Source organism: Molothrus aeneus, chromosome 1, assembly GCF_037042795.1.
Source record: "Molothrus aeneus isolate 106 chromosome 1, BPBGC_Maene_1.0, whole genome shotgun sequence".
NCBI classification, from domain to species: Eukaryota; Metazoa; Chordata; class Aves; order Passeriformes; family Icteridae; genus Molothrus; species Molothrus aeneus.
Window position 1 is genome coordinate 15,127,787 of NC_089646.1, and position 26,739 is coordinate 15,154,525.

Genomic DNA, 26,739 nt, shown 5'->3' on the forward strand with positions numbered 1-26,739 from the left:
ATTACTGAAATTATATACCTGCAATGTTGGCATTGTATCTTTATGAAGTTCAACAGCAATAGATACATCAGCCTTTCCATGGACAACTAACTTATTGCTAAGTCAAGAAAACAGTTGGAGACTTATTTCATTTAAAAGCAGTCTTATTGAAAAATAGCATTGAACAGTACATTAGATAGGTACACCAAAATAAAAAGACCCAAAAGAACAACCCACATGGTTCATTTTGAAAACTCAGTTGTTCTCCTGACACTGGTAAATCAATGTAGCAATCCCTGTGCCTGCACACAGTTCAAACCCTTCTTCCACTTCCATGCCTTATGTACCCCTGAAACCCAGGACTGTCACTGAAGCAGGAGCTGTGTTTCAGTAACTTCTCATAAAAATCATTTAAATGCACTTTCTACATTACCAGAATAATGACAGTAAGTCAGACTTGTTGACGCATTTTATTGTGAGATGGGGAGTCTGGTAAAAAACTAGAAAATGACCATGATGTAACAAGGAACTTAAAAATGAAGTTTCAGATTTGTAACATACATACATGAATACAGGAACAAATTGGCACAAAAATGTTAAATATTGTTCCCAACACTGTTTTATAAGATTATTCTAATTTGGCTTACTAAGGAAATGAGAGTTTTATGGTTAGACTAATCTCTTAATAAAACTGCAGAGCATCATGCTATTAGTCACACAGTGAATTTCAAAATTTAAGAGCTTTATATTAAAAACTGGGTAAAGGTAAAATGAATTGATTGCAATTGTAAAATTAATACATTCCCATTTTAATTCTTCTGTTCTACAGTCCAAGGCAAGTATAAATGTTAACATAACACTGTTAAATCAAATCTCAATGCAAGAGAACCGATTGCATCTCTACTTTAAATCTTATCAACTTTCCAAATTTTCATACTAAAATATATTATTGTATTAATACAAACTACAGTATTATACACTACACTGTGTAATAAATAAAGAAATATAAAAATAAGACACATAAATATAAAAGTTTTCTAAAACTAAAAAGGTACATATGTCAGTAAGAAGGGTATTAATACTGCCAGGTTTGAAGACATACAGTACAAAATGTTGCACAGATCTATAAACTAAAAGAAATAAAATAATACTGATAGGTAAAAATCAGCTAACATTGTTAATAAATGGGGTCCATAATAACTAACATTTGAAAATACTTATGAGCCAGATAACATGTCATGTATGTGTCTGAAATTAAAGTAAACCAATAAAGCAATAAAGCAGATTAGAAAATTTCCCTTGTAATTATTGTAGAGAAATTCTGCAAGTCAGGTATTAACCCAAAATACCACCAAATAATTAAATAATGAAATATACCAGTGTTCTTACTTCTCTGATGGCTGAGTGTTTTTTCCCCATGAATAGTTTAGAAGTTTGATACAAATCAACAAATGCTAGTTATTGTAGGCCACACATTGGGTAAAGGCTGCTTAGAGCCTTTGTAATACTGATAAATGGCACTTACAGCACATAGGTCTTGCATAAGGCCAAAGGAGATACAAAGCTTCATATCATATCCTTCATATTGTTACTACATACTCAAACACAATTACAAACACTGTTTTTGACAACTTTCCTGTCCTTACCAGTATCAACACTGTTAGTCCCTGCAATCAGAACTCAACGACAATCTTCTCAACTACATTTTTAACCACATGAGTAAGAAACTTCAGTTCTTCTATCATCTTCTTCATTAAGGCTAACAATACACTTTAAATGATAATATGCTCTACTACAACATCTAATGTCATAAACTGCTACCTTCTAGGTTGAATTTACAAAGGTAGCCAAGCACTGTTTGCAACTGCATTACACGTCTCTGCAAAAGGGAATTTTGTAGTGCAGAAGTTCTCACATTGTAAAACATAAGAAAATACTGAAGCGGATTTAGGAAATGTTTTACCATAAAAAAAAAAAAAATCATATAAATCTCTCCCAATTGTACAGTTTAAAAATTAATCAACTTAAGAATGAAAATTAATACTGATAAAACAAACAATGCCAGATGCTTGTCTAATAATCAGGTTTCCTACAACCTGGTAAATCTTTGCTTCCAGAGTCACTGTATTTTTCTAATCTGCTTCATGTTATAAACTTGTTCCTAACTTTGAAAACTGTGTGAAAAATTACTAAGTTTGAGGTTCAGGCACACCTGGATTTCTTTTTTTTTTTCTTTTCATTTTTTTTATATATATATTTTTTTACACAGTAGTGAACAGAAATCACAGTATGCAGGCTACTGCGTTTCCATGAAAAGCATGTATAATATAGAAGGAACTTCATTACCAATTTTTTTTTCCTTATAGAAAAAACCTAGCACGTAAGCTTTATTCATTATTTTCTTCTGACACCTGCCCATTATTTTGTATAACTTCTGGTTCTGCATTGCTTGCTTGATTTACAGCTTCATCATTCTTGTCACCTTCAGTTTTCCCTTCTTCCTCTTCTACTGCTGCTACTTCTTCCGCATCCCCTACTTCTTGTAGTTCCCTACATTCTTTTTCTTCCTGAAGTCCCTCTATGTCTTTTTCTTCCTCCTCCTCTTCCTCTTTTTCACTGTATTCCTCCTCCTCCCTGGTTAGGCTCTCCCTCTCATCCGAGTCGATCTGCGAGGGGGACGCCCTGGGCACGGCGTGCTCGCTGCTCAGCGCCTCGGGGCCCAGCTCCTCGGGCTCGGCGCTGTCGCGCTCCTCGGGCTCCCTTTTGCAGTAGGAGTAGCGATGGTTCATGTGCTGAGAGTAAGAGCCCGAGTGGGAAAACCTCTTTCCACACTTGTCACATTGGTAGGGCTTTTCCCCAGAATGCAGTCGCATGTGTTCGATCAAATGGTGCTTGTGTTTAAATGCTTTCGTACAGATTCCACACTCGTGAGGTCTTTTACCTGTAAAATAAAGCACAAACAGTTGGGCATCTTGTAGCTGAAGTTTTAAAAATGTGCACTGCTGTTTTCATTGTAAAATGCTGTTGGTGAACATATTAGCATAGATGAAATTTTATATAACAAGATGTTCTACTCAATGCATTATCAGCCCGAGTTTCTCTCCTGAGCCCAAAGGACAAAGGTGCAATGGTACGTTGTCACAATCACTACAGTAATTTGTAACTTTTTTTGGAAAACTCATCATCTCATAAAGAGATTCTCATATATAACTTTTAGCACCAAAAAAGTGCAAATATAAATTAGAAAATGAGACATTTTTCTTGCATAAATTATTTTCAATTGAAACCATTTTAACTTTTCTATATTGATGGTATTTTAAAATTAGCTAAGCTTTTACGTTGGTGTTGGTGTACGAAGTCCTTCCATGATACAGGTAAAAGGAAAATCATTCTAAAATCTAGGCTGAATGCTTTATGTACAAAACTTGCTGACTATGCATGCATTGACATGAAAAAAAATCTGTTTCCCTCAGTGTGTTTCTGCTGTTTTCCAGCTCCTGTCTTGTTTTTAGAGTCTCTTAGAAATGTATCAGGAGCCTAGCAGTCTTATTTTGATTTTGACATTTAAAGTTGTTACACAAAATGACTTTGCAGTCTTAGCTCAGACATAAAAGACAAAGACAGTAAGACATCAGGTTTCTGATCACACTACACAGACGACCAGCACAACCATGACATCTCATGCCAAACAAGCAACAAGGCAGATGTTGGTCTCTCTTCCCAGGAAAGAAGTGATAGGACAAGAGGAAATGGCCTCAAGTTGTGCCAGGGGAGGTTTAGATTGGAAATTAGGAAAAGTTTCTCTACCAAAAGGGTTGTGAAGCACTGGCTGCCTGGGGAAGTGGCTGAGTCACCATCCCTGGAGGTACTTAAAAGACAAGCAGATGTGGCCCTTTTGGGACAGGGTTTACCAGTGGACTTGGCAGTGCTGGGTTAATGGTTGGAGTCAATGATCTTAAAGGTCTTTCCCAACCTAAATGATTCTATGATTTTGAATGTTACATTGAAGTTACAACTGGTAGGGGAAGAACAATTCTGCTAGGAAAAGGAAGAGTTAAAAGAGTCTCAGGACAGGATAGGTATGAAATAAGACACCCTTAATGAATACAACTTGAGAAAATTGATCAAGACAAAAAAGATTTTGTTATGCTTTTAATTTTATATGTGAGATAACATTAAAATGTTAATATGCAGAAATATAATTAATTATAATAATTCAGCTACTCTGTCAACCAAGAAAGTAGAGCAGCATGAAGGGAGTAGCCAGAAGTTCTAAAGAGTTTATTTTATGGATATGGGGAAAGAGAAGATAACAGAGCCAGCAATAATACAAAACCCAATACATATTTGGCAATATATAATACAAAACCCAATATATATTTGGCACCTAATCAGTAAAAAAAAAAAAGAATTCTTACTTTAAGACATCACAGAAGAAATAAGCGAGCAAGAGGTATTAAAAATATCCTAAAGATACCAGAACCTGAGCCAAAAGGAACAACTATGAGAATTAAAAATAAAAATCAAAGCCAAAAGGGTGCTCATTAGCAGTTAGATTCTATGTCTAATGAATAGCTGAAGCTGTTAACTTCAGGGCATTATAAATGCAGCCCAGTTGGAAAATCCTTCATGCCAGATATGCACACTGTTTTTCATGTACAGTATCAAATACATACATGATCCTTTTTCTCTCAGCTTTTATTTTTAATTTTTTCAAAATTTATAACCAGGCAAGGTAAATTAGAAGTAATATATCCTCATTTATAGGCTGTAGCTCACAGATGATTATCCACAAGCCAGATGCAAAAACTCCCCTTTTTCTATTTAGGGTTTAGGTCTAACAAATTTAAAGAAAGACAGAATTGCTGTTCTGTCAAACAAATATACAAAACCAAGTGTTTCTAAAGAAAGCTTAGCACAGGCAGTAAGGACTGCTACACTTCCCTACACCACCTGAGAACTGGGTTCCAGTTGAGATTATCAGTTACATGCTACCAAAGAAATAACAATCAGAAAAGTCTTTTCCTAGTACATACCTGTGTGTTCATACTTATGTCTCAATAACGAGCTGCTCTTCTGGAATATTTTGTCACATAAATCACATGCATACATCCCATTTTCTGTCTTTCTCATTTTTTTCTTTGGGGGTGTTGAATCAGAATCATTTTGATCTTCTAAATTGGATATTCCTTCTGAGCTAGTGTCTTGCCTTTCATCCTTCAAAAAAATTACAAAAATAGGTTAACTCCAATAAAAGAAGTCACTCACATGAACTGAAGCTTCTATTCCCATTCAATTCCATAAATAGCCAAACAAAATTGTTTAGACTTCCACAGTCAAAAAAAACCCCTTTACTGCATTGTTCTGCTTTGCAGTCCCTGCCACCAGCCAGATACAGATTTCCTCACTGGGACTGGTTTTAATCACATCCAAATATGACTGTTGGCCAGGTCTAAGCTATGTTTAGGGCCCATAAAATAAATGCAATATTACAGACCTGTAAAGCACTTCAGTAAGTGGGAAGGGCAAATTTGTCACCTAACTGCATCTTTCAGCTAATGCTGGTCACCTACCTTTTGCTGCCTCACAGATTTTATGAAGTTAAAAGATTGTTTTTGCTGAAGTTTTCACAAAAACGCTATTTAAATTACCATTCAAATTTGCATATTTGACTACCCTCTTCCTCATGAAACTACCACAAGTACTATTTAATCCAAAATTTAGGGGACTTCAAGTACTGTCATTAGTAAATATTTTCAAAAATATAACTGTTGTGTATTTCTAAGCAGTTTAAGTGCTAAAGCTTCCTTGTAAAAGCACAGTATTTTCTACTGATATCAGCAACACGTACATGTTAGCCTCCAACTTTTAATATAAGCAGCCTTGTAACTTTTCAAGGCTCCTCAGTCTCTGGCAATACAGAAGCCTGAATAAAATGCTAGACCACCAATTTCTAAGATTTAAGTAGAAACACTCAGCCACTTTTCTGTTCTGCCCTGTCCCTACCTTAATGTTCACAGGTGATTCTCAGGAGGACTGACCCCAATTAGATCCCATCTTGATGTACCCAGGGAGGAACAAGCCAGGATACAGGAATGGCAGATGAAGATAAATATCTCCCTGACTTTCAGTTGAGACTATATCTGCATTTTGTTTAAAGTGACATTACAGTGTAGGATGAATTCAGCTACTCTGCAAATCAAGGAAGCAGAGCAGCACAAAAGGAGTAACCAAAAGTTCCAAGGAGTTTATTTTCTGAATATGGGGAAAAAGGAGATGCAGAGCCAGCAAAAGACAAAAGCCATGTTTTTATTTTGCTTTTTGATCAGGAGCATTAGATGGTCTTTAGAACAGTGAGCACTAATGTCCTAGAAGATTAAATATGGAGAATTAACTGAGTTGTCCACGCTCAACAGTTTCTGGACTCAAGCTGCCTGAAGCTAACTAGCATGGCAGAGGGCACAACAGTAATATCTATTACCTATTTACAATCAAGTCAAATAAGCCTGATAGCTTGTATTTATCTTTTTATTTAGTTCACCTTGATAGCTTTCTGTTAGTTCAGCAGAGGTACAGATTGAATACATCATACGTACATCATGTAGGAATATGGGGACCGAAGTACCTGATTTCCATTGGCTTGGATCTGTTTTGGTGGTGTCTCATGAACTGCAGGACTAACTGTAGTAGAGTATGTATAAGCCACCTGTGGAATCAAAATGGTTTGCTTATTGGCAGCGAGAGCTCTCAAGCAGGGAACACTGTTCTGGTCAGCAATGGCAACAATTGTAGGTAACTGGGCAGTGACTGTAGGTATAGCAATATTTATGGGATTGGCACTTGGTGGGATTACATTTACAATAGGATCAGAGTCTGTAACACTGCTGTCCTTTTGTGGTTCTTTTTTTGCACAAGTTAAGTTCAAAGGTTCTTCTTGGACAGAATAAACACTGTTCTGGTAAACACTAGTTATGGTAGATCTTTCCAACAGTTCTCCATGTTGCTTTGGTAGCGAAAGGTCAAGAGGTTCTATTTGTGGCTCTTCTTGTACACCCTCTGCCGTGTACGTGTAACCCTGTGAATTTCTTGATGAAGAAAGGTTTAGTGGTGATGCAGATGGCGTGCTACTGTGTGAACCATTCAGAGTTGAAGCCCCTGGTAAAGTCTGAGACTTCGTTGTACTGCCAGGATTTTGTGAGTTATTTGTGCTGTTCTGGGGTTCGCTCACATTTGAAGTTGCTGCTTGATCATCGTTGTCTGCGGGGCTGCTTAATTTAACTTGTTCAGGAGAAGATGGTCCAGAAGACTGCACAGAAATCTGTCCAGCTTGCATTTTTTCAAACCACTTTTTTACCACATCCAGTGGTAGGTTTACAGAATCTGCTATTTTTGAAAGCTCTTCTGCACTTGGTTGTGCATTTAATGCATAATACGCTTTTAGGAGTGAGAGAAGGTTCTTTAAAGGTGGCTGACCAGGAGACAAGTTGTTCTCCCCGGTTTCTGATGGGACAGGGGACTCAGGTTTCTCAGCTTCTGCTCCACTGGGCTGGGGAAGCTGAGGAGGGCTTTTTGTTTCATAGTGCTTTAATTCTTGAAGTGCATTAAGATCTCCTGGACAGTCATCACAAAGAAGACAAGTGCTATCGTTGGTCTCTCCTTCAAAGTTCTTATCTTTCTCAGACTTCACTGTGAGATCTTGTGGTAATTTCTCATTTTTGCAAGTATTTGCAGGAACAGAGTTTTCTTTTTTTAGATTTTGTGGAACAACCTGAAGTTGACTTGGCTGCTCCAAGCTGTAGTTGATGATAATTTTGGTTGTCCCATCTTGGTCAACCAAAGGAAGACTGATAGCTGAAATGAGGGAATGGCCAGCTTGTTGAATAGATGCATTGTTGATTGTTTCCTGTTCTTTGGACACAAGATTAGCATGATTGTTTTCCAGTACTTGCCTTATTACATTACCATCCACTGCCACTTTTAGTACATTTTGAATGTCACTTAAATTGATGCTTATGGGAGACACCAGACCTACTGTTGGTAGAACAACAGCTTGCACCACACCCTGAGGAGAACTGGTTGCCTGCAATGGGCTACCACCACTAAAAACCCCATTTTGCAAAGGGTTTGAACAATTAATTCCTGAAGCAACCACTATGGGCTTGAATTCATAATCCACAGGTTCAGTTTTAATTTGGTTAAGAGGAAGCTGCTCTTGCAAGGGTTTATTTTCTATCTTTTGTCGTATCTGTGGTCTTGCTGGGCTACCTGGTGATGCAGAAAGGGAAGGGGAGGAGCACTGAGACATCTTGAGCCCTGACCGGGCTCGACCATTCACGGGCATCAAACCAATACACTTCTTACTGCTTATGTGTGAACTGTATGAACCAGAATGGGAAAAACGTTTCTTGCAGTTTGGGCACTCATATGGCTTCTCTCCTAAACAGAAGAAAAAATAAAAAAGAAAAGAGAAAAGGCATATGCAACAGTTAATGAGGTTACAGTGCAACTTCATCAAACAATAATTATCAGAACAAATACATCATAATGACCTCTCAAAGAGTCCTGGGGGGGGGGGAAATCTTATCTAGTGAATTGAACAGTAAGAGTATAGCTCTGAGCCAAGGCTCCTTTAATAAGTTTGTGATCCATTAGCTATAGGATGGAGCCCACACGATCATGTGTTCCAGTATTTCTCTATTTGACAATTATAGATTTCACTGAACTTCATTAAAGTAGTACCACCACTAACTTCAAACTTCTTATATAATATTTCTTATAACTTATCCAATAAATTGTGTCCCGAGTCTACTTTAGTATGACTAATCTGGAATGATGTCAATTACAGCCACAGGAGGAACACTCAGTTCTTATGTCCTGATTATTATCAATTAAAATTCTCTAGAAAGGCTTGTAACACACTGAATGATCTGCAAAGTTTGAAGAAAAACAGACAAGTGCAAAGGACCAGAAAGATGTCCCCATTTCTTCTGTGACAAGTCAAGTTTTCCTTAATCGTAAGAGATTAAGTTGCAACTGTAAATCCTCTTGAGTTTTTCTACATATTCCCCTCAGGGAGCTGAAGGCTGCAGTTAGTGCTTGCAGTATTCCAGAGGGAAAAATATAAGGAAAACACTAGTATTTTAAACTTAGACTTACAAGACTGCTATTACATCAAAGTTATAAAGAGTAGAAATGGCAACATTAGTACTCAATTCAATGCTTGATTTATTTACCACTGTGGATTCGTAGGTGCTCCTTTAGGTGATGTTTATATTTAAAAGCTTTTCCGCATTCAGTGCACTTGAATTTTCGATTACCGCTGGACTGCGTCACATGTCTCTGTAAGAAAGAAATCTTAATTATTGTACAGCACAGCATCTTGCAGAAACACCTTCTATTTTCACAGTGCAACATAGAAAAAGCCATACAAACCCAAAAAGAATCAACCATAATTGTAAGAGACTGAAGGTGGTATGGAAAAAGGAAACAAATTACAAATCAGGTAAAAACTGAGGCACACATTTCTTCGGAATAAATCTGATACAGTAAAGAGAAAGAAACAAAACAAACTCAAAATACAGTTGCCCCTTCTCCTAAATTCAGGTGAAGTTTACACTGACATGTTAGTAGGAAGTTCCAGGATGAATGCTAGTTCTACTTGTGAAAGCAAAACCATCAAGGAAAAACCCCAAGCCCACTACCCACAGAATATTTCATGCAGGATAGAAAAACATTAAAGTCTATAGAAACCTGTTTAAACTTTAATCGGTTGACTTGATTTTTCCATTTACATGCTTCCAGGGCTTACTGTTGGCCTTGGATCCCTCAATATAATGATGCCACAGGACTGCTCAAGAGAAGGTAGCTTAGTGACAATAAAGGTACTCTTGGTCACAATTAATTTGCAAAATAAATGTGAGAAACCAAACCAAAACAAATAAAAATATGGAGGGGTTTCCCAAGTACAAAACATCAAACCTCTTTTCATCATTTGCACTGAAGCTCTGTGATTATTTTTGTTAGATTTTGCCTTGTGAGAACATTTATTGTTAAGTTCTAAATTGTTTTTGTCTTTATTGCTATACTAGTTTTAAAAAAAGCAAAAGCTAAAACAGACATGTAAATATCGTAGTATATATGTGACACATATGTTCAAGATTTGTAATTTTACCGCAAATTGTATAAATCTATGAATGTGTATTTTTAAGGACAAAAATTACATGCAATTTAAAGTTGACACAGCTTAATTACCAACATAAAAGAGAAGAACTAGGAATTTTTTCTGTTCAAACAACTTGTTTATTAGAAAAATCCCCGCAGCTCCTTTTTAAATAGAGCTCATTTGGCAAAAAGATACTTTACCACTATGGGGATGCACTGCAGATTTTTGGTAACTGGGGCAAGCATTTTCATAAACTCATGAACAGAGTTGTTCATGGACTCCAGGGACAAACAGGCTGCCCACCACCAACAGCAGATGTGGATCAGCTACCTCTGGTGTGAAAGCATGGGGGGAGCCCCTGGCCCTGGCCTGCTGTGCTTGGCACACTGGGAGCAGATGCTCACCGAGTGCTAGGGCTCTTCCTGAGCACAGACACAACAACTGGGGCTGAGAACTGTGCTGGAGAAGCAGGGATGGATAAAACACAGGATGGTGACCCTGCGGTGAGACATGCCTGCAGATCTGAAGAACCTGTGGCTCTGCAGATTGCTGGATGAAAGTCTGAACTGTCTGCTATGACACAGGCTGTCCAAATTACCAACCCTTCCTGTTCTACTCCCTGTCTCCCTTTAACAGAAGACAAATTGAAATAAGATCATCTAAATTACTTCCACATACTCTAATTCAACAGTTCCCCTGGGAGAAGCAGTTGGTTAAGCTGCAGATTTTACCTCTCAGCAGATCCTGCTCCCACCCTGCTCAGGGTGAGCTGCTTCCTGCCTCCCCCTGGGCTCTGCAGTGAGGTCTTCAGTGGAGTTTATCCCGATTAGCACCTGACCCTCAGTCCCAGTTTGTCAGCTGTCTTTTGCTAGTTCACATGGCTTTTCAGCTCTGTTTAACTAAGTCCCTTGAAGATGAAGTTCTGGAAGACTGTGGCTGACTCACTGCACTTCACTTTAAATGATCCAACTGCAATGAGTCTAGAGGACTGTGTCAGGATTTACATAAACCTGCTGAGAGTCAGTTACTACTGTTTGTCTTGAATTATACAAGCTAACAGAACTCAGGATATACACAGTTACTGCAGGTCCTGGACTACATAAATATTCATACTAAGTATCAGGGCATGTATTCAATCTGTCAGAAATGTTTCTGCTCCAGTCTTTAAAATCTAATGTTCTATTTCTAAGGCATGGAAGACCATACTCCCCTTATCAAAATTCTAATGAGTTTTCCTGTTTTCCCAGTCACAGCTGTAAGCTGCTTTAAGCTTTCTGCTAGGTAGTGTTTCCAAATCTATTTTGCCTTAGCTTCTTATATTTGTAACTCTCTGTTCAGCTTTCTTGCTCTCTCATAATACTGTTCAGAATTACTGTGAAGGACCTTGTTTAAATGTGGCTGAGAAATCACATTTCTCCAAAGTACCACCTGTAACACTTTTCACCTTCATTTTCTCAGATTCAAATGGTTTTCCCCATCTCAGCACTGTTAAAGCCACATTAGTTTGTGCCCAAGATATGTGATATATTTCTAATACACTGTACATAATTGCTGTTTTCTGCTCATTAAAGAATTAACTGCAACATTCAAAGAATATTCTTCTGCACTCCTTCAAGAACTGAAAGAAGAAACATCAGCACTAAGGTCTTTAACTAGCCACTAATACATCCCTGCACCAAATGTTTACGGTGCTTAGGACTGAAGCCCATCCCTCTCACACCAGAGAACAAAACTAATTATTGAGAATCCTCCAAAATTATTTGGAAGACAGAGATTACAGGTATATCAGGGGTTTTTCACAGATGATTTGACCATGGTTTCCAAGAACTGCCATTTCTCAGCAGTGTGCACGACACTGTGAAATTCTGAAAAACTACCTACAGGTGCTTCATAAACTGATGAGAAAAAAAATGAAAACAAATATAAGAAGTACTTTTTCACACTTCAACATCCCTTTTGGTGCTTCACATGTGAAGGCACACGACACATACAGCATCACCTCCTACCATCTGTTAGTGGTGTGGAAGCAGCCAAGGGTGCCGTGAGGAGCAGGGGGAGGAGGGAGGAAAGAAAAAGAAGAAGAAGGTGGTGCAGGGTGGCTCTCAGCTCTCTGCTGGAGCAGGAGTAGAAGTTCTGTATACCTTCCCCTGGCTCAGAAGGAGGCCCAGTGTGCAGGTACCCCTTCCACTGCCTTCACTAAGCTAGATTTTATCTTTGCTCATTGCTTCTTTGTACAGAACAATTATAAGATTGTCACATGATGGACATTACCAGCTAACAAAGTTATCCAAATAATCTATGGCCAGGTGAAGTTCTTTAAGAGTAAGACATCAAGTTTTAAACATGCAGCTGTTTAAGATCCACAGCCAGGAGGTCTATACTTTACTAATGACAAAACTTTCCATTACTCAAATGATGTAATCATGTATATGCAGCCAATTTTGAAGACATGACAACTTTGCAATAATAACAAAAACAAACAAGTATTTCACATTTACCAAGTATCTAAACCATTGTAGTTTTAATTCTGGCCATGGCTTGAGAGAAAAAAACACACTTTCACAGGTGTAATACTGAGTTCCAGATACTCCATAGAAACAACATTAACCAAATACAATTGTGCCTTCAAAAGTATAAATCCATTAAAATATTTTTGTAGGAATACAGTTTAAGTTACCCTTTTTAGAAATTCTTCTGAGTGTTTACTCACTTGGTGTTTTTTATTTTTTCATTCAAACTGCATGCAAGTATGGCTTCTATCTCCCCCTACTACTTTATTCTTATGGTTTTAGGCTTGTAACTGAAAAGACTGAAAACAAATGTGGTAGCCCACAAGAAAAGCATTATATAAATAGCATTCATAGATTTTATAGCTAGAAATATAAGATGTATGTAAGATGAAAGTAACTTTTAAAGTGCAAGCCAAGCCAAAAAGGAAGCGAAACAGAAATTAATTGCTCATGGGAAGCATATTCGAGTAAAAAACAACTGCCACACCAGAATATGCTGGTGAGGTTATTCCAAAGCTTGTGAGACAATAAAATCTTTGCAGAAGGATGGCTGATACTTTTTGCACCAATTTAATTGACCTGTGAATGTGAACACTTGTGTACAAAAATGTATCATAAATTTTTAACCCTGTTATATTTTTGGACTTGGTGATACTTTGTAGAATGGAGGTTAACAGCCAGTGTGTAAAAAAGCATCTCCTTTACTCTGGTTTCCTTAAGTAAAGCATCTTCCTTTACTCTGGGCTACATCCTGTTGGTTTAGTGGTACCAGAAATGTTGGAAGTACTTTTACTTTTACATTCAGTTTTTCATTTTTCTGTTATATTTGTCTCCTGTTTCGTTTCGGGAGGGTATGAATCTTTCTGGTCTGTCCTCTGAAGGAAACATCTCCCAGCCTCTTTAACTTGGTGGTGGAAAATCTGGATTTTTTTTTCTCTGGATAATTCCTGACTGTTTCAAGTTGGTTCCTGAGCCTCAGAGTGCCTCTGATAAGCATGTGCTGGGGATGGATGATGGGACATTGTGGGGGTAAAAAAAAAAGAAAAAGAAAAAGAGAGAACAGAGACTCAGGATCTTCTGATGGTTATGATCAGATGGTTAACTCGTGGAAGACATTCCAGGGACCCATGCCCTCAGGTCAGCCCATGAACCAGAGAAAACAAGCTTATAACATCTTTAGCCTTTTCTGTTGCTTCATTTAGTACTTAACATCATATTTCACACATTTAACACCATATTTTAAACACTAATTATTTGTATATTGTCTTACAGCATGAATTGCATTTAAAAACTGTACCTCACAGTTCAAGCAACACAATGGTTTGTTTCTTAAGGGCAAAAATGCTACAGTAAATTGTGAATTATTCAAACAGGACTTATGAAAAAAAAAACAGGAAATGTTTCATTAAAGGCTTGAAATTAGATTTAAGTCATAATTTTTATGCAATAGTAACCAATGAACAGAAAAAACCAACAAATTACCTATAAATGTAATAAAGCACTTCTGAAAACAACCCTAGTGCCTAGATGAATGAAAACAGGAATTGAGATCTCAACCAACTACAGAAAAAGCCTGACTTGAGCAGCAAGCTTGAGTGTGTTCTCTGGGCCTGGACCATGAGCACACAGATGATCTGCTGCTAACAGTTTACCCTCTCTGCACATTTCTGCCCACATAACAAACCACAGCGCTGCTGCAGAGGACAATAACCACAATTCAAATGCCGCTTACTGGGTCTCTTCCTGATTTGTGTGACGTCATGTGGCGGTCAAGCTGCGTTTTGTACGCAAAGGTGTAGCTGCACAAGGAGCAGCTGAAGTTATCCTCGTTCTTTTCATGGCGGTATTTGATGTGTTCCTTCAGAGAGGTGAAGCGCTTGTACCCTCGGTCGCAGTACGGGCACGTGAGCAGCTGGGAAAACGCGTCAGGAGTTCCTACACAGGGCACACAAGGCACCACGCTTAAATAAACAAGTTCCAAACTTACTCCCTGCAACAAACAGGATTTACATTTGCACCTGTTACTGTAAGAGAACATGCAGCTGCTGGAAGCTCCATTTGTTTTAGAGAAGGACTAGTGCTAATTTAGATTTTTTCCACAATTTGGAAAATGTGGAAAAAATTATGCAACCTCCCACCCTATGGTAGTTGCCCCAATGTACCTTGGAGAGAGTCAGCACAATATGCTGACAGGACAAGGAGGAATGGTTTTAAACCAAAAGAAAGTAGATGGAGACTAGATGTAAAGAAGAAATTTTTCATGATAAGGGTGGTAAAATTCTTCAACAGGTTGCCTAGACGGGTGGCAAATGTCCCATTCCTGAAAATATTCAAGACTAGCTTGGACAGGGTTCTGAGCAACATGATAAAGTTGAAGATGTCCCAGCTCATTTCAGAGGGGTTGGACCTAGATGACCTTTAAAAGTCCTGTCCAACCCAAACCATTCTATGGTTCACAGATATGTATGTGTTAGTAGAATATACTGTCTGCAGGACAGAAAGTAGAGAGACCAAATGTGTGGCCATATATATGAGTCTAACATGGTCCATGGAATTTATTTTGCTGGCTTTCATAAAGTACTTCTGTATTAGTACAGGGAAAAGTGAAACCAGACTGAAGCTTAATATTAATTTCACATGTCTATTTCAAGAAGTCACCATTTAGAAAGTTTTAGCTCCATCCCTTCTTACCAGCATATGTTTAGCCCTCTACATAGGGCTAAACTCATTCTATCCTTGAAAAAATAATTGTTTAAAGGATTGAATAAAATACTTCATTATAAATTTATCAATAAAGGTATGTTCAAATAAATGTAGGGTTTTCTGTATTTGATCAAAACACCAATTCATAAGTGTGATATCCTCCAATGACCATGCTACTCTTCCTTGCTTCAAGTCAAAGAGGAAGCAAGTGTGGCAAGGATGCACCTATGCACTGTGCTGAGCCTGAAAAGGTGGAAGGTCTTTACTGATTAACATTTTATGCTCTGACGCACAAGGGGCACATTTGTACACGCTGTCATTTTAAGTTTCAGAACTGTAAGAATTATTAATGCTCCTTAAATGAACCAGTACTTTAGAAAGTACTTCTGAATTATTTACCTTCATGACCTCTTCCAGCAGTTATCACCACAGATTGATAATATGTCCTATGAAGTAGCAATTAATTCTGTTTGTGTGGAATTTACTAAATTTTTACTGAATGTGCCACTGATCTTGCAACAGTGAAAAGCAATCAGATCTTTTCCTTATGACTAAAAATCACCACTTTTTCTGTCATATAGGTTCTTTTACATTTGTTACAATAACAATCAAAACAACCCCTAGGGATTAACCCACAGGGATTGTTTTGTTGTACTATCCATTTTTGCTTTTCCTGGTTTAGCTGAGTTGTCCAAAAAGAAAGGCATCCCCACAGGTGTAGACCAAGTATACTTCCTTTCAATTCTCTTTTTACCATCTATAATTCAACTCATCTGACATAAAGAATACTCCATTTCAGCACAAATACAACTCAGTGGAAATGTCAGAAGCACGTTAGCTTAAATTCTATTTCCATTGGAGGAAATGGAGAAATGAAAACAGTTTCCCAAAATCACAAAAAACTCTGATTCTCTCACTTCTCTTGTCTACTTTTCCAGTTTGGAAGCATGCATCTTTACCAAATGTCACTATATTTTTGGCATTTTCTGTTCCAAAATGATTAAAACACTAAATACTATTATTCAGCATTGTGATCTTCACAATACTTCTCAGTGAAATTACTGGGATAGGTCCAATTTAAATGATTAATACAAACATGTATTTTTAATGATTACATGGAAATCATATGACAAGTCTGTAAAACTAACTTGACAATATGTGCCACTGGAACCACATATTAAAATCTTAAATTAATGAATGCACTTTTTAAAGTAAAATCTGTAATAGCATAAAATCTCTGGAGGAGCAGAACAAAAAGGTTATATTCATTTCTTAAAACAACTAGAACACAACTCCTAACCATTTATGTAGGCTGTTAGCTTTTCTTGAAAAATCATAAATACTCCAATTGACACAAGCTATCAAAGCTGAACACTTGAGAGAACACAGAATGCCAAATCCATCTCAGCAGTATTCATCTCCAAATACTTCATGATGAAGAAATGAACAAAGTGTAACCTCTCATCTCACACAGAACACCTTAAGCATGAAACTTCTTCAGAGGAAAAAAAACTATATCTACATAAAAATAACAACAGGTCATTATTTTTTTCACATAAACATTTTTGTATGAACAAAGGTTCTTTTTTCTCTGCTGCTGTTCTTTCAGGCAAAAAAACCCAAAAGCCTGTCGTAGACCCAATAAAAGAAATTCTATCTAATAGGTCCTATTGGGAGCTTTGTTTAGAAATATAAAAAAGGAAAGAAATATGTTACAACTCTCCTTAAGTTATTCTTATACAAAATTGTACTATTTTGCTTCACTTCTATTTTGTTTAATAAATGTTTATTCTGTTCTTTCATATAAGAATGTTGAATGGATTTATGAAAGCATGAACTTCTCAATGACTAGGTTATCATTTAGGTACTCATACAAGTGAATCCCAGTGCATGTCTTGTTTGCAAAATCAAGTGGCAATGTTTTTTGCATGATGATCCTATCCTCTTATAATTATTTAACTAAGATTTTTTTCCTCTATAGTAGCAGTATATATACTGCTGTCTTCTTAAGCACAGCAGAAGTTTTGGGTCAAGGAGTGAGTACAACTGATTCCATAAGAACTGAGTTGATGACATATTTACCATTTTCATCCTGACCACTGGCTTCTGGTGTGCCTTGTCTCTGGTCCTCCTCAGGTGCTTCAGGGTAGATAACAGCTGTATCTTCTTGTTTAAGGAATTCTTCAACATTAGGGTCATGGTTTTGCTCATTCTCTGCATCAGAATCACATTCGTCTTCTTTTACTAAGTGTGAAAAACAAGACACAAGATACAAAATTAAGTTTAAAAATAATATAAATGGGATTCAGTAATTCACATTGTCAAATATCCCTCTAGCCAAGTATTTAAAAACTCTTTACAGATACTAGCATAGGTCAAGTCCTTTAAGATGCCAGATTATGCCCTGTTTTGGAAGAATTGGTAGCATAATGATATTTAAAAACTTGACTAAACACAGTTTGCCTAACTCAGTGCATTTTTGTCATTTCAGACTTAGCTGCTCTTCTCAATTTCCCTAAAAATCTTAAATGCGACATTAATTATGATTTAGGCCTTGTAGTTGGAAGGCCTGTTTACCATCTTGGCTCCTGTGTTTGCAAAAGTACATTTGTTGCCTTCAAGACACAATTTTTAATGTTATTTATAGCTGTTCATTAGCACAAACTCAGAAGATATTTGAACTCTGTAAAAACCTGGCCAGATAAATGCAGCAAACTTGAACTCTGACTGGCTTGTTCTGTGGTGTTGGAAATGGCTACCAAAAAGGCTTCAGGTCTAGTAAACAACCTTCAACATTTCCCACTTAAAGACTTAAGAGAAAAGCCCAATGAATAACTGTATTGCAAAATTAGCAAATAATAAATTAAATATTTTACCTAATGCTTGTGTGATAAATATTTGATCCCAAGTATTAGCCTAAATACAATGTTCATAGAGTTTATTTTTACCATAGTGGAACATTCTGTGAAAGCTCTGCCTGCAGCACCTTAAATCATTACAGATGTTCTCCACTATTAATGTGAGGTATATTTTTAATAGGAAAGAGAAGTTTTATGATTCATCTCTCAGTGTGAAGTCACATACTCAATTTACAATTTGACACAATCTTTTTATGACATGAGGCAGTCTCTTACATGTAGACTATAGTGCAATGAATAATGCAGCTCTCCACACTTATGTGGCAAGAACTGACTTTACAGGAACTGAGAAGAATGGGTGAAACTAGAGTTTAAAACATATCAATGTGTTTAGATGTGGCTTTGCTTTTAAATAGGACTTACTCTGATATTATCTACCTATCTAGTAAGGGCATTAAATAAACCCCCACAAACCTTTAAGAAGTTGGATGGGATATATATTAATCTTCTGGCAGGCCGAGAAATGGAAAAATAACAAATCATCTATTTTTGTTTGAGTCTGAAACTGAAGTACACATTTCATTTTGCTTTCTATGTAATCAGTCCAAACAGAAGTGTGGATAATAAAATACAGTATTAGCTTAAGTCTATTTTTGTATATTTCTTCACAGTTTCAAACACTACCTGTTGACCCTACATGTAAGCTCATTGCTATTCCTTGCCCTGCCCTTTGGAGATGCAGTGCTGCTGGAGCTGTGTGGTCAGACCCTGGCAGGGAGGGAGGGAGGGAGGGAGGGCTGCTCTGCGGCCCTGGTCACCTGCACCTCTGGACCCTGGACACCAAAAGATGCCCAGACTTTCTTCCTCAGCTAAAACAGCTTTTACAGTTTAGGACCTCTAGCATGGAAAAGCAAAGCACTTTTATAAACAGAGGTGGGAGAATTCCAAAGCTTTTGGAATGATACCTAACTAAAATTCAATAGCACTTTATGAATAAGGGACTCAGATTAACAAAGAAATACCTGTACATCCAATTTCATCTGTCTGAGCTTCAGGCCCCAGGATTTCCTTTCTTTCTTTTCCAGCTGAAATAGCACATTTCACAAAAAGAATGAATATTTAAAGAAAACCCCAGAAAACAACAACAAAAGCCACATGCACTCCAACAACTTAATATACTTGAGTTATTTCTTCAGCAGTGCTTTCCATTTCTGTATTGTTCAGGAGTGCATTTAAACACAATGTTCTTTTAAAAATATGGATGGCACATTATTTCAGCAGTGTGTGATCAGTTGAACCACAAAGATATTTCATACTTAAGAAAACCAAACCTAAAAAGGAAGCAATACTAAACACTGACCATTATGTGAAGAGAAGTAAAGCCATGGACAGTGTGTTTCACCAGCAAATAGAGAGTCACCTACTTAAGTGACCCCATCTACAAATGCAGCCATCTGATACATTGAATATTATTTCCAGAAATCAGAGCATCATAAAATAAATGCAGTTATGTTATTTTCTCCAATTAGCGGTTTTCAGAAATGATTGATAATTTGCTGGTAATGCCTACAAACAGCAACCTAATGTGTTCTCTTTCTTGCAAATTATCTGGAAACCACTTAAGGCTGTGATTGCCTTAAAAAATTAAACAAAAAAAAAGGATTTTAAACACATGCTCCCCGTTCAGAACAACTGTGCACTGCAGAACTGCTTCACGTATCGATTCCAATACTTGGTATGAATCTGCAGAACCAGCACTGCAGAGCCAACCTGCTGCTTCAGCTCTACCAGCTCTGCTGAGCTGCAGCCCTCAAGGATGCAGCATGGAAGTTTTAACTCTAATTTTCACCAACAGGTTGCTGGTACAAATCAATAAACAGCCAAGTTATTCTTCATTTTGGTTCATTGGTTAGCACGGACTGGGAAGCTCCCACAGGAAAAGCCACTGCTGACATTTCTGTCGGTACCTGGCTCAGGGCAGGAGAACATAGCAGAGCTACATTGCTTGGTTTGCTCTCTGTCAGTCCTATGCTATGCCAATAGATGTGAAACTAAAGTGTTATTTCATAGTTTCATTATGGAAACCTTGGATGCTACAGACCTACACTCAGAAAACACCTTCTAGGGGATGCAGAAAGTTAGAGCACAGCTGCTCTGACCTGAAATGGCAGCTGTTACACTTCTATTACTTATACTTCTTTTACCTTCCTTCACTTCACTTCAGTGCAGGAAAAATCCTTTAGGTTGTCAAGTCAAAAGCCCAGAACATTCTAGCTTTTTAATTACAGAAGAAGCCAATTTCTCCTTTATGGAAGGAAGATGATAAAACCTAGGAGAACTTTCAAGTTCTCAAATAATACCAGCTTCCTCAAAGGAAAAGCTTCTTAATTCTGCCTACTTTGACCAAAGCCCACAGACCCAAGGTATCTGCAAATAGTGGCAATTCAAACACATTTCTTATTTTAAACAAGAAATGTGTTTAAAAGGAAACTGCAACTCTTAAATCTTACCTTAATTTCAACTGACATCTTAAAAACCCCTCAAATTTTGGCTCATGGTACCAGACTTGGTTCAGAGTTTGTAAGATGGATGACTCGATGCAAAGCAAATTTAAACTCAAAATTTAATTTCTTAAAATCAAACACAATACAAACCCACTGTTTTTCTTGAAGGAGGGTTTTTGATGGTTGTGGTTTTTCTCCATTATGAAATAGGATCTACATGAGGGGAGGATATCAATCAGTAAGTTATTACTCTGGAAATTTAAATTACAGGGTTGCCAGTAAATTCCTCTGGCTTCAGTACAAATAAAAGTTATGCTTCCCAAGAGAATGTCAAGGAATTTATGGAATTATAGATTAATCTAGTGAAGTTAAACTCCCTCTCAATTCTAATAATCCTAACCTCTGTTTGGTACTGTCTCTTCCCAATGACTAAAAGTAGGGTATAAGACAGGGAGAAAGCCTTTTTCACAGGGAAATGCTGTAGGAATAATTAATAATTTGAAAAATATTAATAGATATACATCTTTATAGCTATGTATGGTCCACAAATAAAGGCAATGTTGCAATTGTGCCCTCAGAAGCCCAGTTATCACACAGCTGGGAAACAACAGAATGGGATGTGATGATGGAGGAACAGACCTCAAGACACTGTTCCACCAAGCAGAAGTCACAGCTCTGAGTTCCAGAGGAAATTCAAGCTACCTGCTAAATGACAGCTTAAATAGAGGTCTCCACAAATAGCATCTAGGTCATGAATATCCATCCTGGTATTGCAGCTGGACATACCAGATAGTGTAAAACAAGTTCTTGGCCTTCTACATCTCATCACTGCTTATGAGCTACTGCTCAGAGACACACTGGGGCTTCCCAGGGTTAAATGCTGATGATTTTCAGATGTCAGGGGACAGTGTTAACTAGCAGCAAACATGCCTGACAACTACTGGTATTGGCTGACAGTAAAGATCTCTGCATGGCTAAGATAACTGATCAAATTGAAACCACTAGCAAAGTGGAAATTTTGGCTGTAGGCAGAAAGACAAACTTCACTGAAATTTCCACTGCAGTCTTTATCTGCAGAGGAGGAAATAAATTCCAAAGCCCATCGAGAGAGTTTCTAATTTAAATTCTTCAGAGCTAATTTTCTGATATTCAAGTAGCAAGCACTATTTACAGCTTGCAGTATTGACTAGTTGTTCGCTTTTTGACCAAAAACATGCCTCACACAACCCACCAAATGCCAGCGTACACTTTTGAGCATATAGGCTCAATCTAAAATTTGATGACTTCAAAGAATTTTTGAATTCCAGAAAGCACATAAACATAAAACACATTTATATTTTTTTCAAAGATATCTTAGTTCCAGTCCTGAGACCTCCAGATCTGCTAAATACTTATAGTACATAATAATTCTCTTTTAAGAGCATTAATACAATAAGTTTAACTCTGTCTTTTTTTTTTTTTTTGTTTTAATTGTAGCATAGTTTTTACTTCTAACTAAAGCAAAGGAAAATCATATTAGAGAATCATTGCACACATGAATGCTGGCACACTGTCAACAACATGTACAGGATACACGTGGTTCACTTTTTTAAACCCTTAGGACTGTTTCAGTTAAACCTCTTGAGAAACACACCTTATATTTAAAACACCTGTTCCTAGGGTCTTTTAGAAATTCAGTTAGAATGACTGGAAACGGAAGGAAACTAATCTGATACAGAAATGTTATGTGTGTTGTTTCTATTCTGGGCAATTCGTGAACAGAATAAATATGCAAAAAACTCATTCTGTCAAGTTCAGCTAAACCCAGAACTACTGAGTACTACTTTACTGATGAAACACAACTTACTGAACTGCTCTAGAGTATATTTTTCTAAAGGTAATCACTGAAGATAGCTGCACACCATCTACACCAGAACATTCCCCTATATGTGAGAGATCATGTATTCAGTACCTCTCTCTTCATATTTCTAACATGCAGCCAAGACTGATGATGTGATTTTCAGCTCATACCTTTCCTTCTAGGAAAGCCATCAAAAGAGTAAACAGTATTCTACCCTAGCAAATCAAAGCTCCATAAAACCTAATGTAGCCTCACTTTTCACATACAGCCATTGCCAGAAATGTCAACTATTTATTAAAAAAAACCAACTTATTATCAAATTAAAAAACCCTTCCAGACTGCTACAAAAGAGGCTTCAGAATACATAATTTTTACAGATCTTTTACAAATCTGTGGTTGTTGAGCAAGCTTGTATGGCAATTGATTAATCTTTTGTCTGGCTACCAATGAAATTCTGTCTTCATTGGCAAACTCCAAAGCAGAGAAATATTGCTTATATTGCAAATCTTCAACAACAGAAGAATTTAAAATTAAAGAGAAGTTAGAATTTTAGAAAGCAAATTTTTATAAGTTAAAAATGGTATGTTTCACATAAGGAGTCAAAAAAGATGGCAGTGCATGTCTAGAGCCCTGAAAAGCCACAGAAAGTTGCCCCAGATGCTGTGTGATGGGTACATCTCCAGTAAACAGCCAGTCCAAGAGGTCTTGATCCCAAATGTCTGGGAGCCAGTGCTCTTCTTCCTTCCCCTTTTCAGATTTCCTTACACCTGTGCTTGAAGGGTTCAAGCCTACCCAGAGCCCACTTTAATGTAACCACAATTTCTGAGGCCTGCAGGAGATATTAGAGGAGAACTAAGAAAATTACCTACCTAGTAACTCAGCTCCAAAACACTCATTTCCCAGCACAGCATACCTTGGCAGCTATGTAAAAACAGGCTGAGCTGATGCTGTTCTTTGAACTCTCAGCTGCTCTCTCTCAGCTGGACTGCAGCTAGGGGCCATATGAGTGCTTTCAGTTTATTTAGATGTGAGGTCATGCACCATGTATCAAACCACCACTGTTAAAAGTGGATGCTAGGAATTGTTGCTGGAGTTCAGATATGCTGAAAAACATTCTGTATCTTTCAGGGCATTAAGGCCAAATTCCACAGTAAATTCCACTAATTTATACATTTATCCCAATTTGGCTCAAAAGTAAGCATGCTGTGTGATATTATGAAACTCAGTATCTGGTTCCACAGTAAAAAAAGGTCCATTTCCTGTCTGTTTAAAATTTTCAGCTTCTAAACCTGCTGCATAATATGTGCAACACTTACCTCCTTCCAGTATTTTTGAATGATTCATTATGATTTACATAGCCAATTCTAAAACTAATAATGTAAAAATTATTTTTTCTGCCTGTATTTTACAAGGAAAAAGAGAGAAATTTACATCTGATTGGGGTTTTTTTATGTTTTTTGTTTACTGCTTACTCCCCAAGCTGAGCCAATCCTGAACCTTACAGGGAGATCTGGCAGAGACCTGCCAGGCAAAGACTTGAAAAAACCAAGATCAAGTAACTAGTCTTTAATCAGCCCTTGGAATGCTGCATCTACAGTCTGGAAGCTCCTACTAAACAATGTCAACAGAATTAATGCACCTCTGAATCTGCTTCAAATAATAAATTAAGAACATAAAGTATGTTAAATAAATATGTTATAAAAACTCTTTTTTGATTGTGAATCTTACATGTTATTTCAGTAATAAAGGAACCAAAAAAAGTTCTATTGAATCTTCATTTTAGAAAACTTTCTTTCCATAGTATCATCAGTAGAAATGAACATACCTTCATCTTCCCAACAAGTGTTTGTACTCGCTTCTCTTTCACTGTTTTCTGGTAACACTATATGGTCCGTTGGCAAATCATCTTCTGGCACACTAGCATCACAGTCTGCTGCATCTGTTACACTTTCCTCTTCCACTATATGCAATTTATCTTCATCATCTGAGTCTGAGTTTGCTTCTACTACATTGTTATAATTGGTGACTGTGGAGAGACAAAAACAAAATACTGATCAACATACTCTTAACTGACGGCATGGGGTCACATAATTATTGCTTCTTGCCCCATGGGGATGGCACTGCCTTGTGAGCAGCTTGGCTGTAATGTCACACACAAGGAGCACCTGACAGCTCCCGGGCTCCCACCACCTCTCACTGTGCACACCCAGTACAAGGCTGCACAAGAGAAGGCAGCGGGCAACCCCAGAGTTGGAGCCACAGTGGAGCAACAGAATTCCAGCTGGATCACTCCAATGTGGATGCCAGCATTGCCAAATGTCTCATTTATGATTATTATGGCAGTGAAGAGCCTGTGGCCTCAGGCACAGCACCCTTCAGAGAAGGCAGCCCAGCTGCTCTCGGGGCCCCACGGAGCAGCCCTTTCCTGCAGGCACACACTGTGTGCTCCCCCAGCCCAGCTTCCCACTGCCTCCTCCCGTAACCAATGGCACCCCACGCTCCAGCTGGGGGAATCACAGGGAAACAAGTGGGAACAAGAATGAGACTGGATTCAGAATGGCTTAAGTGCTCCTGAGCCAAGCTAAAAGCTCTTGTAGTTACACCCATTAAAGCCTCAGCAGGATGAATGTGAAAGGAAAAATCACAGAGATCACTTAGATAGGGAATTTCACGTAACACTTGCCCAGTTACCATAAAAAGGTAATAACTCTACTTTCTTAGCCTGGAGAACATATTGCAACTCTTTGGACAAAGGATTACATGACAATATATATGTTTCTGTCATATGTGAGCAGATTATTATTATAACAGTCTTCATTTGTCGGCACAAAAGATCAGTTACGGTCATTTCAGCTAAAAATGTAAGGAACTGTAAGTAAACTGTATTAAGAAAAAATTACTTTCACAGTCTGTTTAAATGTCTTGTTACTCACACTGAAGTTAAACTATGAAACAGATCTACGTTGGTATTATTTCTCCACTGCCAAGCTTGAACTTCTTACTAAAATGCTTCAAAATACAGTCTAAGAAAGAGAATAAATTTATAGATGGATAAACCAACGAGACTTGGCTGCAGCACTCCTTCAATGGTTGTCAGAATTATACCTGGGAGGCACATAATCATGGTACTTTATGATACCTGCATCCTGTCACTGTTAGTTCACAAGAAGCCAGACTGATTCTTTCATGTGAAATACTGCCTATTAAAGTAGATAAATAGCAAACCAGACTCCTGCTCTTCTGAAGTTAGCTCTTCTTTTTTAGTTTTTTTAAAGTAGATATTTTAGTCATTTAAAAATGCATGTAACCAGGAAAAGTGAGTAACATTATGAACAGATAGGCTACCATCTCATTTCCTTCCAATTCAGGAGAAAAATGTCTCATCTAAAACATGCATGAGAATGACAAAAGAGCCTTTTCAATTTAAAACAATCATTCAATGTTTCCATATTTTACACAGTGCTATTTGAAAAATGTAGTAACTCCCCACTACTCATGGTATTGACATCTTCTAAAACAGCAAATTTAGGCAAATTGCCTAAAAAGTAGTATCTGGTCCATTTCAATTGATAAATTGATATTCACTTAATATCCTCTAATTGATTTTGCAAAGTAAAATAGCTACTGTAAATGATGCTATAATACTGTGTGATATAGAAGACATACAAAAACAGGAGACAAAATTCCCTCACCAAAGCAGATGAGATTTATGAATTCATTCTCCTGAGGAATGGTAAAAGCAACTTTAAAAAAGTGTGAGAACAGACATAAAACAAGAGGAAGTTGAAAATAATTTTAGCCTTTTCTCTTGATTGGGTTTTACTCTCAGGCTTAGATGCAGAGTATTATTAATATAAAATAGCAATGTATTTTCATTTGCCACATATAAAAGAGATAATTAAGAGTGGGGATCAAAATTTATAGGGATAAGTTCAGATGTAGATAATGAATACTTTATTTTTTTAAAAATAAATTTCCTATTTAGTTTGGGAAATTAAGTGGTATTCCTTATATTAGACTTAGAGTGGTTTTATGGAAAACAAAACCATAATCAAACAGTTTGTCTTCAAGAATTAGACTAATGGAGAAAAAATGTTTCCTCATTAAATACATTACAGATTTGATATAGTCATTAGGGCTCTCTTCACCATGAAACATTTCCATTCATCCTCACTATACTCAA

At 37.3% G+C, this 26,739-nt stretch overlaps 1 protein-coding gene across 2 annotated transcripts in view; it reads right to left on the reverse strand.

The window, feature by feature from the left end:
• Positions 1-430: 430 nt before the first annotated feature.
• ZEB1 (zinc finger E-box binding homeobox 1) overlaps positions 431-26,739 on the reverse strand; it is a 120,326-nt gene continuing 94,017 nt past the window's right edge. Inside the window, exons 2-9 of one of the 2 annotated variants that reach the window (XM_066551790.1) lie at positions 24,382-24,582; positions 19,235-19,297; positions 17,437-17,598; positions 14,384-14,586; positions 9,213-9,318; positions 6,605-8,415; positions 5,016-5,196; positions 431-2,920 (exon numbers count right to left, since the gene is read on the reverse strand). In XM_066551790.1, the coding sequence (XP_066407887.1) occupies positions 2,367-2,920; positions 5,016-5,196; positions 6,605-8,415; positions 9,213-9,318; positions 14,384-14,586; positions 17,437-17,598; positions 19,235-19,297; positions 24,382-24,582 (3,281 nt within the window). In that variant the 3' untranslated portion in view covers positions 431-2,366. The remainder of the gene's footprint in view (positions 2,921-5,015; positions 5,197-6,604; positions 8,416-9,212; positions 9,319-14,383; positions 14,587-17,436; positions 17,599-19,234; positions 19,298-24,381; positions 24,583-26,739) is intronic. The other variant, XM_066551800.1, reaches the window with a different exon arrangement.